General features: G+C 39.8%; 1 protein-coding gene across 4 annotated transcripts; it reads left to right on the top strand.

The window, feature by feature from the left end:
• Nucleotides 1–2239: 2239 nt before the first annotated feature.
• On the top strand, nt 2240–11775 carry adpgk (ADP-dependent glucokinase). Of its 4 annotated transcripts, none has more exons than XM_051884268.1 (9): nt 2240–2405; nt 2500–2622; nt 4525–4760; nt 5115–5340; nt 5944–6006; nt 6191–6311; nt 8069–8265; nt 8494–8592; nt 8788–11775. In XM_051884268.1, exons 3-9 carry the CDS (start codon nt 4528–4530, stop codon nt 9349–9351), a joined length of 1503 nt encoding a protein of 500 aa, XP_051740228.1. In that variant the 5' UTR covers nt 2240–2405; nt 2500–2622; nt 4525–4527; the 3' UTR covers nt 9352–11775. The 4 variants fall into 4 exon arrangements, with proteins under 4 accessions (XP_051740228.1, XP_051740229.1, XP_051740226.1 ...); XM_051884269.1 differs by having other exon boundaries at nt 2243–2405; nt 2510–2622; XM_051884266.1 differs by lacking the exon at nt 2500–2622 and having other exon boundaries at nt 2243–2405.
• Nucleotides 11776–12185: the final 410 nt, after the last annotated feature.

Genomic DNA, 12185 nt, shown 5'->3' with positions numbered 1-12185 from the left:
TTGTGTAATATGTAGATTTACACAGTGTGTGTTATGAATGCATATTTCTTTTATTTTTTTCAACGAACCCAAAACCCACCCTGCCAACAAACACTCAATGAGATTTTTATGGGTCACCTAAATGATTTATTGGTAAAGGTATCTATTGCAACCATGGTTTCATTAAAAAATGTCATATGTCGAGCAGCTTTGTAAATCTAATAATCCAGTCCTAATAGTTTTATGTCAAGAAGAATCAAGATAAATTAAACATGATCAGCTGCTTTGATCTTTAATTCAGTCACAGGAGGTGAAATACCGCCACCTGCTGACCAACACGAGAACTCATTATTGACTATGTGGTACAAACAACATTATATTACCATAGTAAAATGCCCTAAAAATATGGCATTTCTATGTCTAAATAACCATAGTAAAGAAATGCTGATGAACAGATCCTGCACTGCAGTAAACTCCTCTGAAATAAACTGATGTAATAGTGTTAGCATTTGCTGACTGTGTTCTCGTTTATTTTATAAACTGCTGCATTGCCATCCACACATCCAAAATCCATATCAGTTAAATGAGTTTGTGTCTCTGGGGTTCACAATATATATTTGGATGTTGGGGGAAAAAACTGTCATGCTCTACTTGTAATTGCCTCTATTGACAATAGGCTTAATTGCTCTACACAAACTTTGATTAGTCTCACGTAAGATAATGCTGTAGATCAGGATGTACTGTAATGTGTTTGGATTATATTAATAAAATGAAAAAGAAATAGTAAATACAATACATATTACACACACCTGGTTATTTAAACTTCGGCTTTCCATTGACTTCTCTTGTTTTATATATATATTATATATACAGGTGCTGGTCATATAATTAGAATATCGTGAAAAAGTTCATTTTTTTATTGTAAATTATTTTAAAAAATGAAACTTTCATATATTCTAGATTCCCTACATGTAAAGTAAAACATTTCAAAAGTTTTTTTTTTTTTAATTTGTTGATTAGAGCGTACAGCTCATGAAAGTCCAAAATCCAGTATCTCAAAATATTAGAATATTTACATTTGAGTTTCATTAAATGACCATCCCTACAGTATAAATTCCGGGTATCTCTTGTTCTTTGAAACCACACTAATGGGGAAGACTGCTGACTTGGCAATGGTCCAGGAGACAATCATTGACACCCTCCACAAAAAGAGTAAGTCACAGAAGGTCATTACTGAATGGGGTGGCTGTTTACAGAGTGATGTATCAAAGCATATTAAATGCAAAGTTGACTGGAAGGAAGAAATTGGGTAGGCAAAGGTGCACAAGCAACAGGGATGACCGCAAGCTTGAGAATACTGTCAAGTAAAGCCGAGTCCCAGAGTCTGAAGGAAGACTGGAGAGGCACAGAATCCAAGCTGCTTGAAGTCTAGTGTGCAGTTTCTGAAGTCAATAATGATTTGGGGGGGCCGTGACGTCTGCTGGTGTTGGTCCATTGTGTTTTATCAAGTGCAAAGTCAATGCAGCCATCTTCCAGGAGATTTTGAAGCACTTTATGCTTCCATCTGCTGACAAGCTTTATGGAGATGCTGATTTCCTTTTCCAGCAGGACTTTAGCACCTGCCCACAGTGCAAAAACCACTTCCAAGTGGTTTGCTGACCATGATATTACTGTGCTTTATTGGCCAGCCAACATGCCTGACCTGAATCTATGGGATATTTTCAAGAGAAAGATGAGAAACAGTCGATCCAACAATATACAGATGATCTGAAGGCTCAATAGTGCCTCAGCAGTGCCACAGGCTGATCACTTCCATGCCACACTTCACTGATGCAGTAATTTGTGCTAGGAGCAAGTCATTTGCTGTAATATGTCCTGACGATCAAGTATTGAGTGCACAAAAGAACATATTTTAAAGAACTTGAACTTTTCTGTTTTGCAAATCCATTTTTTGATTGATCTTAGGAAATATTCTAATATTTTGAAATACTGGATTTTGGACTTTCATGAGCTGTACGCTCTAATCATCAAAATTTAAAAAAAAAAACTTTTGAAATGTTTTACTTTACATGTAGGGAATCTAGAATATATGAAAGTTTCATTTTTAAAAATAATTTATAATAAAAAAATGAACTTTTTGATGATATTCTAATTATATGACCAGCACCTGTATATATTAAAAGACAAAAAAAACTTGCTGAGATCTGACAATTTAGACGTGGCGCCGGGCAAAGATATTTTCACCTTGCGTCAGTACATCCACTCGACTTGACGTTCCGGTTGCGTCACCAATGCTCGGAGCTTCTGATTGGTTACTTGGGTTCGCTTTAGCTGCGATGTTTGCCAGGTTTCCCAAAAGCGAACAACAGTATTAGAATAAATTAAAGTGTTAAATGCTGAAAACGACATACATTTTGGAGCTCAAAGTAAGTTTTGTATTTTGTAATATTAATTAGCTCTCTGTTTAATTGTATTTCCAATTTTAACTCAATGAGATTTGATGTGAAAACTTACTATTAGTTGCCCTCAGGAGAGAGTGGAGCGGCTAGTCGCTAACACAGACACTTTCCCTCGACCAAGAAGGGTGACACAACTCAACTTCACCACATACACACACTATTCGTGTCGTCTATCATCCGTCAGGTTAGTGATCTGTCCAACTGTTCAGATTGTCGAAGAGCGTTTCGATTATATCTGCTTAAAGATAAAGTGTTTTAATCTGGTTATTGCTGTGTAAACTGGTGGTTTATCTGCTATGTGGCTAGCTCATGTTAGCTCATTGATTTCACTTCAGCATGTTAGTTATTTATCAGAAATGTCAGTTTAACTAAAACATCATTTTAAACAACTCAAATGCTTGAGGTGGTCTCGGTCAGATGTGTGATTTTATATATCGTGTTAATTTAAAGCCCCATACATGAGCAGAATGGGCTGTTAGCACTAGCCAGCTACTGCTGTTATTGCTCCAATAATTATCAGCTTGCAATCTAATCAACCTGTCAAGCAGTCTGTGAGATTATATGGAGAGAGATTTGTGCGCATGCACAGCTACTGCAGTGTTATAAATAGATATGCATTGGTTTCAGTAGTAAATCTCAGTAGTAACTAAGTCTGCTTCCTGTCCATGTTCACAGTGTCAAAGATAACATGGTATTTCCATGGTACGTCAATTGATTGTCCTGAAAAACATGATAATACCATAGTATGTCCGAAAACATGCAACTACAGTGTCAAAAAGCCATGCTACATCCCCAAAGTACCATGGTATTACCATAGTACATGATACATGTCTGAAAACGTGGTATTACCATGATATGTCCAAAAACACAATATTCATGGGATGTCTAAATGTACCATTGTATTACAATGGAACATGTCCAAAAAACATGGTATTACTATGATGCATGTCTGGAGATGTGGTATTGCCATATATGTATCCAAAAAACAACGGTATTCATGGTATGTCTCTAAATAAACCATTGTATTACAATGGTACATGTCCAAAAACATGGTATTGCCATGATACATGTCAGAAAACGTGGTATTATCATGTCCAAAAATCTTGGTATACGTCTAATTAAACCATGGTATTGCCATGGTACATGTCCTTAAACATGCCCACAAAACATAGTATTACCATGATGTGTCCAAAAAACCTTGGTATTTACCGTGATACATGTCCAAAACATGGTATTGTCATGGTAATTGTCCAAAAAACATGGTATTGCCATGATATGTGTCCGAAAATGTGGTATTACCATGATATGTGTTCAAACACCCTGGTATTTACCATGGTATGTGTCTAAATAGACCATGGTAATGCCATGGTACATGTCCAAAAACATGGTATGCATGGCGTGTGTCTAATTAAACCATGGTATTGCCATGGAACATGTCCTAAAATATGGTTTTTTACCATGATACATGCCCACAAAACATAGTATTACCATGATATGTGTCCAAAAACCTTGGTATTTACCATGATACATGTCCAAAAACCTTGGTATTTACCATGATGTGTCCAAAAACCTTGGTATTTACTATGATACATGTCCAAAACATGGTATTACCATGGTAAATGTCCAAAAAACATGGTAATACCATGATATGTGTCCAAAAACCTTGGTATTTACCATGATACATGTCCAAAACATGGTATTACCATGATATGTGTCCAAAAACCTTGGTATTTACCATGGTACATTTCCAAAAACATGGTTTTTACCATGATACATGCCCAAAAAAACATAGTATTACCATGATATGTGTCCAAAAATCTTGGTATTTACTATGATACATGTCCAAAACATGGTATTATCATGGTAAATGTCCAAAAAACATGGTATTACCATGATATGTGTCCAAAAACCTTGGTATTTACTATGATACATGTCCAAAACATGGTATTACCATGGTAAATGTCCAAAAACCTTGGTGTTTACCATGGTACATTTCCAAAAAACATGGTTCCTGATAAAAGGGCATTCAAATAAAGCCCCCAGGAAGAGGCCATGACTGAACAGAAACTTTGTTTGTGATTCACAGGTCATGTGGAGGAAGGCCGTGCTGGTGGCCGTGTTGGCGTTGGGGATGGGCTATCTGTTCCACACTGACCCGGAGCTACCGGCCCATGTGCTGAACTACATCAGCGAATTCCTGCCGCAGATGGAGCCGAGTGGCGGCTCAGAGCTCCGCCCCCCGGCGCTGGAGGAGGCCATCTCACGCGCCTGGCAGACCCTAATCACAGCTCCGGCCCGACGCTGGGGGAGAGTGGCGGTGGGGTGAGGAACTCCGACTACAATCATTTATTCTTTCTTTTCATTCCTTTGTTTGTTTGTTCATTGTTTCTTTAATTCTTTTTGGGGTTTTCCATTCGTTCTTTCGTTCTTCTGTTGTTTGTGTCCTTTAGTTTAACCATTTTTTTTTTTTTTTTTTTTTCCTTTTATTTTTATTTTGTCCTGTCATTTGTTTCTTTACTTTTTTGTTCAAACAAACCTTTTTGATAAGTATAAAAGTGAATGTTTCGTCCACACTTGCACAATAGTTTGGGCCAGATTAGTACTCGCACGCAACAGGTCCGAACATGTGCGTGTGTTCTAGAGCCCTTCCCATCATGCCTTTGTTTCCTCTGTCAGGGTGAACGCCTGTGTGGATGTGGTGGTGTCCGGGGTGGGGCTGCTGCAGGCGCTGGCTCTTGATCCAGGATACGGCAGAGACCACGAGGTGCTACACAGCAAAGAAGACCTGAAAGAGGCCTTCATCCACTACATGGGGAAGGGCGCCGCCGCAGAGCGCTTCTTCTCAGACAAGGAGGTTTTTCAGAGGATCGCACGGGCGGCTGCAGAATATCCTGGCGCTCAGGTGCGCAATAAAGTGTTTTAAGGCCCTTACAGCATGGTTTTTCTTCAGGGCACGAGATTAGCCGGTCTCTGAGCACACTAAAAGTTGTCCGACAGGTTTGACTGCTCTGATTCAAGCCTTGATGTGGTGAAATTCAATGCAGATGCTGAAGTGTGTGATCTGATTCTGCATATGTCCTATAATATCCGTTTTAATTTTGGCATCTGCTGTAAATGAATCTGGCCCTTGAGATCCGAAGGTTTAATTTGAATGCACGAGAGGGACCTGAGGGGAATTGAGTTTCTGTGTCAAATTTAATTTTGCATAATCAAAAGTAATTAATAGGCGCATCGTTCAGACTGAGGCTGGTCCATGAGTCTTATGCCAGAAAATTATATGAAAAAAATTAAACAATATTTTTCTTGCAATATTATAAAATATCTGGCAATTATATAAGCACTTTCAATTTGATATTTGATAGAAAATCAGAACATTTATTAGAAGTCTTTTTAAAAATATCCATAAATGATTTGCTCCAAATTACACTTGTAATTGATCTTGTACATTTTAATGAGACCAGATTTCTGAAATTTACTCAAATTGCTTTTTTATTGTTTCTTGCAGCTTTATGTTGGCGGAAACGCTGCTCTGATTGGCCAGAAACTGGCATCTAACCCACAGCTCGTGGTGAGTATCTGTTGTACTACATTAAACTGTTCTGCTAAAATCATTGACAGCATCACTGGACAGAGGTGTTATGTCAAATTGTCCTGAATTTCCTTTCCATAATAACTTAAGAGTGCAAAAGCAGCTCATTCATACCTGATGAGCACCTGACTATCATTCTCTAAAGAGTGCTGTGTTCTCTCAGGTCCTCTTGTGTGGTCCAGTGGGGCCGAAGCTTCATGATATGCTGGATGAACAGATCGTGGTCCCGCCAGAATCTCTGCAGGAGACAGATGAGTTCCACCTTATCCTGGAGTACAAGTCAGGTGAGACTCGCTCGAAACGACATTGGCAAATCGTTTGATTTCTGTGACGTATTGAAACATTGAATGTTCAGCAATGAATTGTTCACGCTCACCGGCCACTTTATTAGGTACACCTGTTCAACTGCTCGTTAACGTAAATATCTAATCAGCCAATCACATGCAGTTAGGCATGTAGACAGGGTCAAGATGATCTGCTGAAGTTTAAACTGAGCATCAGAATGGGGAAGAAAGGTGATTTAAGTGACTTTGAACGTGGCATGATTGTTGGTCTGAGTATTTTCACGCACAACCATCTCTAGGGTTTACAGAGAATGGTCTGAAAAAGAGAAAATATCCAGTGAGCGGCAGTTCTGTGTGAGAAAATTCCTTGTCAGAGGTCAGAGGAGAATAACCAGACTGGTTCCAGCTGATAGAAAGACAACAGTAACTCAAATAAGCACTCGATACAGCCGAGGACTGCAGAAGAGCATCTCTGAACACGTCCAAACCTTGAAGCAGATGGTCTACAGCAGCAGAAGACACACCCGTAACACTCCTGTCAGCGAAGAACAACAAACTGAGACTACAATTCACATGAGCTCACCAAAACTGGACAATAGAAGATTGGATCGTCTCAATTTCTGCTGCAACGTTCAGATGGTAGGGTGAGAATTAGGTGTAAACAACATGAAAGCATGGATCAATCCCGCCTTGTATCAGCGGTTCAGGCTGCTGCTGGTGTAATGCGCATTTTCTTGGCACACTTAGGCCCTGTTTCCACCTGGTATTAAGATGCGTTTTGGTTGATCGGATCACATGTAGACGAGGGAGACACATTCCCGTTTACACCTGGTATTTTAATCTGTCTCTTTTGTCCACTTTCAACCACTTCTGTCCTGATTTCTTCGAGGAGAGGGTCTTTGGGTGGGTAAACGTATGGGTTCGTTCAGATCTTTCGATCTAATGAACAAAAATAAGCTCACGCAATTCACATACGAACGCACCCGGAGACGACTGAAAAACACACAGAGAGTAGCAGCTTTCATTTCTGCTCTGATAGTCGCAAGACCACGCTGAACACTGAAATGGTGAGAGAACATTGTGCTTGGTAGATTTTTCGTCTTCAAACCAAACTTGGGTCTTCAGCGACAAAGTTTAAATCTCGTCTGGCTAGCGCTCTTCCCATAATGTTTACACATTAGGTCAGTAGGATGTCTTTAGTGGCTGTTCGAACACATTCGACCGCATGAGCGTCTACACTACGAAAGCAATCCAGTCGAATGCGTTTTCAACTCCCTCTGGAAGTGGTCGAAAGTGGACAAACTCAAAATGTTTACACCTGTATTTAGCGTCGTCCACTTGTGATCCGATCGACCAAAATGCATCTTAATACCAGGTGGAAACAGGGCCTTTGTAGTTGAGTATCGTTTAAATTGTTGCTGACAATGTTCATCTCTTTATGACCACCTTCTGACGGCTAACGCACATGTCACTTAGCTCAAATCATCTCAAACTGGTTTCTTGAACATGACAGTGAGTTCATTGTACTCAAATGGCCTCCAGTCAATCACCAAATCTCAACCGTGTGATGCTATCATGTCAATATAGACCAAAATCTCTGAGGAACGTTTCCTGCACCTTATTGAATCTGTGTCATGAAGAATTAAGGCATTTCTGAAGGCAAAAGTGGGTCCAACCCTGTACTAGCAAGGTGTACCTAATAAAGCAGCCAGTGAGTGTATCTGGAGAAAGTGTTTTCTCTCTGACGCCCCCTACAGGTGAACAGTGGGGTTCCTCAAGAGCTCCCCAGGCTAACCGCTTCATCCTGTCCCATGATGTGTCCAATGGGGAAATGAGCACGCTGGAGACGTTCGTGGCCAGTTTGGAGGAGTTCCAGCCGGATCTGGTGGTTCTGTCTGGACTGCATATGATGGAAGGAATGGGCCGAGATCTGTGGGAGGAACGACTGAAAGAGGTCTGAAACCAGATTCGCTCAGTACCCATCTGATTTTAAAAAGAGAATCACTGGTTACTGCATATTTTTAAACCAATTTTAAAACCTGATTAGATGAGCCAAACTTTTGAGAGGAAGAATTTGCTGTTCTGACAGAGATATTTTGAGGTCATTTCACTGCTGCTGCTTCTTACTTATTAGATCACAAGCATTTTTCGTTCTTGGTGACTGTGTTCTGACTTCCTGCAGGCAGTGGTTGCCATCTCAGACGTGAGGAACGAGGTGCCCATCCACCTTGAGCTGGCCAGCATGACAGACAGAGACTACATGAACCAGATCCTGCAGGAGGTAAATGTGTAGGTTTAATGGATGCTAATGCTCAGTAGAATCTTCATAGGAGTTATGTGCTTTTGTTGCACTGCACTTTTGCACAAAGTTTTTGTATTTGTCATTTAAAGGAAATCTGCATAAATTCGACACTAACGTGCTCCACTCTCAGGTTTCCATCTACATCATTCAGGTTTCTCTGCGCTCTTCTGTTAGCAGGTCATGCCCATCGTGAACTCCATCGGTCTGAACGAACAGGAGCTGCTGTTTTTGACTCAGTCCGGAGGAGGACCTCACGCTGACCTCACTTCCTGGGACGGCATACCCGACGTGGGCCGCGTCAGCGACATCCTGCTTTGGGTCTTAGAGCAGCACGGCCGGGCGGACCCAGAATCCGAGGCCGATCTGACCCGGATCCACTTCCACACGCTGGCGTACCACATCCTGGCTACGGTGGACGGGCACTGGGGGAACCAGGTGGCGGCGGTAGCTGCGGGCGCCCGTGTGGCCAGCAGTCAAGCCTGCGGCCTGCAAGCTGTGGATATTAATAAGGTGGTCCTCAAGGCGCCTTTGAACTTCTACAGCTCTTCCTCAGAACCGAGGGAGAGCCTATCGGTGGACCCGACGAGACCGGTCGCCGTGTGGCGCAGAGGAAACGTGTCTTTCCATTTCACGCCGGTGCTGGTGTGCAAACAGCCGCTTAGAACAGTGGGATTGGGCGACGCCATATCAGCAGAGGGACTTCTGTTTTCAGAGGTCACACCTCCATCTGAGCTCTGAGAGACACACCGCTTCCATCTTTCTGAAGAAACGTCCTCATCGTTAGATCCTCTTGATGAAAAAGACTCGCAGAGCATCAAAAGAGGATGTTTTTTTTGTTGACATGCAGTTCGAGTGCACTGTCCTCTTTCCAGAGACTTTGTTGTTGCTACTCTTGTCTGAAATCATATTGTGAAAGACAGCACTGAACGCAACAACACCATTTTTTTTTTAGGACGGTGGATTTAAAGGATTAGTTCAGTTCAGAATTCAGATTTCCTGATAATTTACTCACCCCCATGTCATCCAAGATGTTCATGTCTTTCTTTCTTCAGTCAAAAAGAAATGAGGGTTTTTGAGGAAAACATTTCAGGATTTTTCTCCATATAGTGGACTTCACTGGGGTTCAACGGGTTGAAGGTCCAAATGTCAGTTTCAAAGAGCTCTACATGATCCCAGACGAGGAATAAGAGTCTTATCTAGAGAAACCATCGGACATTTTCTAAAGAAAATAAAAATGTATATACTTTTTAACCACAAATGCTCATCTTGCACTGCTCTGTGATTCGCCACGCATTACGTAATCATAATGGAAAGGTCATGAGTGTCATAGGCGAAACTTTGTACATCGGTACTTCCGTTATTTTTTTGATGACCGATCGTTTCGCTAGATAAGACTCTTATTCCTCGTCTGGGATCATGTAGAGCTCTTTGAAGCTGCACTGAAACTGACATTTGGACCTTCAAACTGTTGGTCCCCATTGAAGTCCACTATATGGAGAAAAACCTTTATTTCTTCTCGACTGAAGAAAGACATGAACATCTTGGATGAAATGGGGGTGAGTAAATTATCAGGAAATTTAAATTCTGAACTGAACTAATCCTTTAACCCAAAATAAAGTTCGGTCATCATTCACTCACCCTCAAACCTAAATGACCTTCTTTATTTAGAAGAAATATCACATAAGTGAAAGTCAAATGGGTTTTGAGCAACATGAGGGTGAGTAAATGATGAAAGAACTTTAACTTTTACTTTTAACTTTTTTTAACTATGAGCTCATACTCTGGTTAACAGGAGCAGACGACCTGTGGTTATGGAACGGCTGAAAGGTGAACCAAAGGATGATTTTAGAGTCCTAAACATCTCAAATCTCTATTATAACACTCTTTTATTTGGCATTTGAACCGTTAACAAGTAACTTAAAGGCCGCCGATTCACTTCAGGTTAACCAGGTTTATGCAGTTGGTGATGCGTGTCAAGTAATGTAAAGTTCTCTTATCCTAATGAAATTTAGTAGAAATAATTAAAGCAATGTTCCCAGGTTCAACCTAAAGTTTAAATAATTCCTAAATAATAGTTTATAGTTAATAGTTTAAATCACCAGCTTAACTGACGATATTGTGACCATTATTATGTGCACATAATGTCATTTAAATATTAAGTACCATTCATTATTCTGGTCTTAAATGTATCTTATTGTTCTTAAGGGTGGGAATAGAGCTGTAGGTTTTTGTACGTTGGTACCAGCATCATTTGTATATAATAAGAGAAATCGAAAATATTTTACATTCAGTCTGGTTTAGTTGCCATTGATTTCTGGTGGATCATGTACTGTTAATGACGACTGTTGTGATTTATGATGCTTCCTATCACACATAATGAATCTGTACATACAAATTATTCTTATTAGTCTTAAAGATGATATTTTCAGCCATGTTGTACCATCCACGCACCTTTGACGTATAATTTTTAATGTTTTATTTGGGACGTACTAATTAATCTCAGTATGTGAATGATCATTTGTCTTAAATCAGCCTTAATGTATTACAAAACTGAGGCTTTTTAACAAAGTCTTAACAGTTTTAGAAACATTCAGCAGTGTTTGTAAAGCAATTGTAAGTAAATGAACCACGAATGGTTTTACAAACGGTTTACACACAAATCTATTTGCGTTTCATAAATAAGGCCTTGGCGAGAGCTTCAGATCAGCAGCTGGAAGAAAAGCCTCGGCTCATGAACATGATGGATCTTGTTTTGTACTGTATTTCTGTTACACTCCATGTTGACGCTGTTAGTTTCTCAAACCAGCAAAAGAACCTTGAATTTCAGAAAGTTTTGTTTTTTTTAGTTTAATGGTTACTAATGGAGGACTTTTTCAGCATTACAGCAATACTTAGAAAAGGTTTTTTTTGTTTTTTTTTATGAAACGCAGCAAATGTTGAGCATTGGTGTGAGAAATTAACAGAAAGTTCATATTCATGCAACTTTTAGATATATAAAACATTTTAGGGTTCTAGTTTGCACATGTGATTATGCAACAAAGTCTTTTAAGAGTTACTGGGCAAAATGTCAATCATAAATGTTAAGACTAGAAATATTAGCTCTGTTAACTTGAGTATGGAATATTTTTATATAAATAAAACACTTCTGTTCCAGTTATAAAATGTCTGTGGTTTTTTGTATTAAGGTGTGTTTCTGTCACAAAGACTAAAATGATAATGAAATGCTTTTTTATTTACAATAAGGTCCCATTAGCTAATGTAGAAAATGCACAAATGGATTAGTTCAGTTCAGAATTTACTCACCCCCATGTCATCCAAGATGTTCATGTCTTTTTTTCTTCAGTCGATGCGCCACACATGACGTAATCATGTTGGAAAGGTCATGAGTGACGTAGCCGGAATTACTGATCCAGTGTTTACAAAGTGAACATGCAAAGACTAACACCCTTTACAAAAAAAGGGTAAAACAATGTCGGCGGTACTTCAGTCTATGTCACGCATGATCTTTCCAACATGATTATGTAATGCGTGGAGCAACACAGAGCAGTGCAAGACGAGCATTTGTGGTTAAA

The sequence above is a fragment of the Ctenopharyngodon idella genome, chromosome 24 (assembly GCF_019924925.1).
Source record: "Ctenopharyngodon idella isolate HZGC_01 chromosome 24, HZGC01, whole genome shotgun sequence".
Taxonomy (NCBI): domain Eukaryota; kingdom Metazoa; phylum Chordata; class Actinopteri; order Cypriniformes; family Xenocyprididae; genus Ctenopharyngodon; species Ctenopharyngodon idella.
The sequence above is the reverse complement of the archived record's forward strand: the minus strand, read 5'-3'. Positions and strand labels throughout refer to the sequence as shown.

Excerpts from the sequence above, each read along its gene's own strand:
- adpgk (XM_051884266.1), top strand. The coding sequence starts at position 2,373 with ATGCTGAAAACGACATACATTTTGGAGCTCAAA. Across the intron at positions 5,341-5,943 it reads CAGAATATCCTGGCGCTCAG|CTTTATGTTGGCGGAAACGC; the intron begins GTGCGCAATAAA and ends TGTTTCTTGCAG. Across the intron at positions 6,312-8,068 it reads TATCCTGGAGTACAAGTCAG|GTGAACAGTGGGGTTCCTCA; the intron begins GTGAGACTCGCT and ends CGCCCCCTACAG.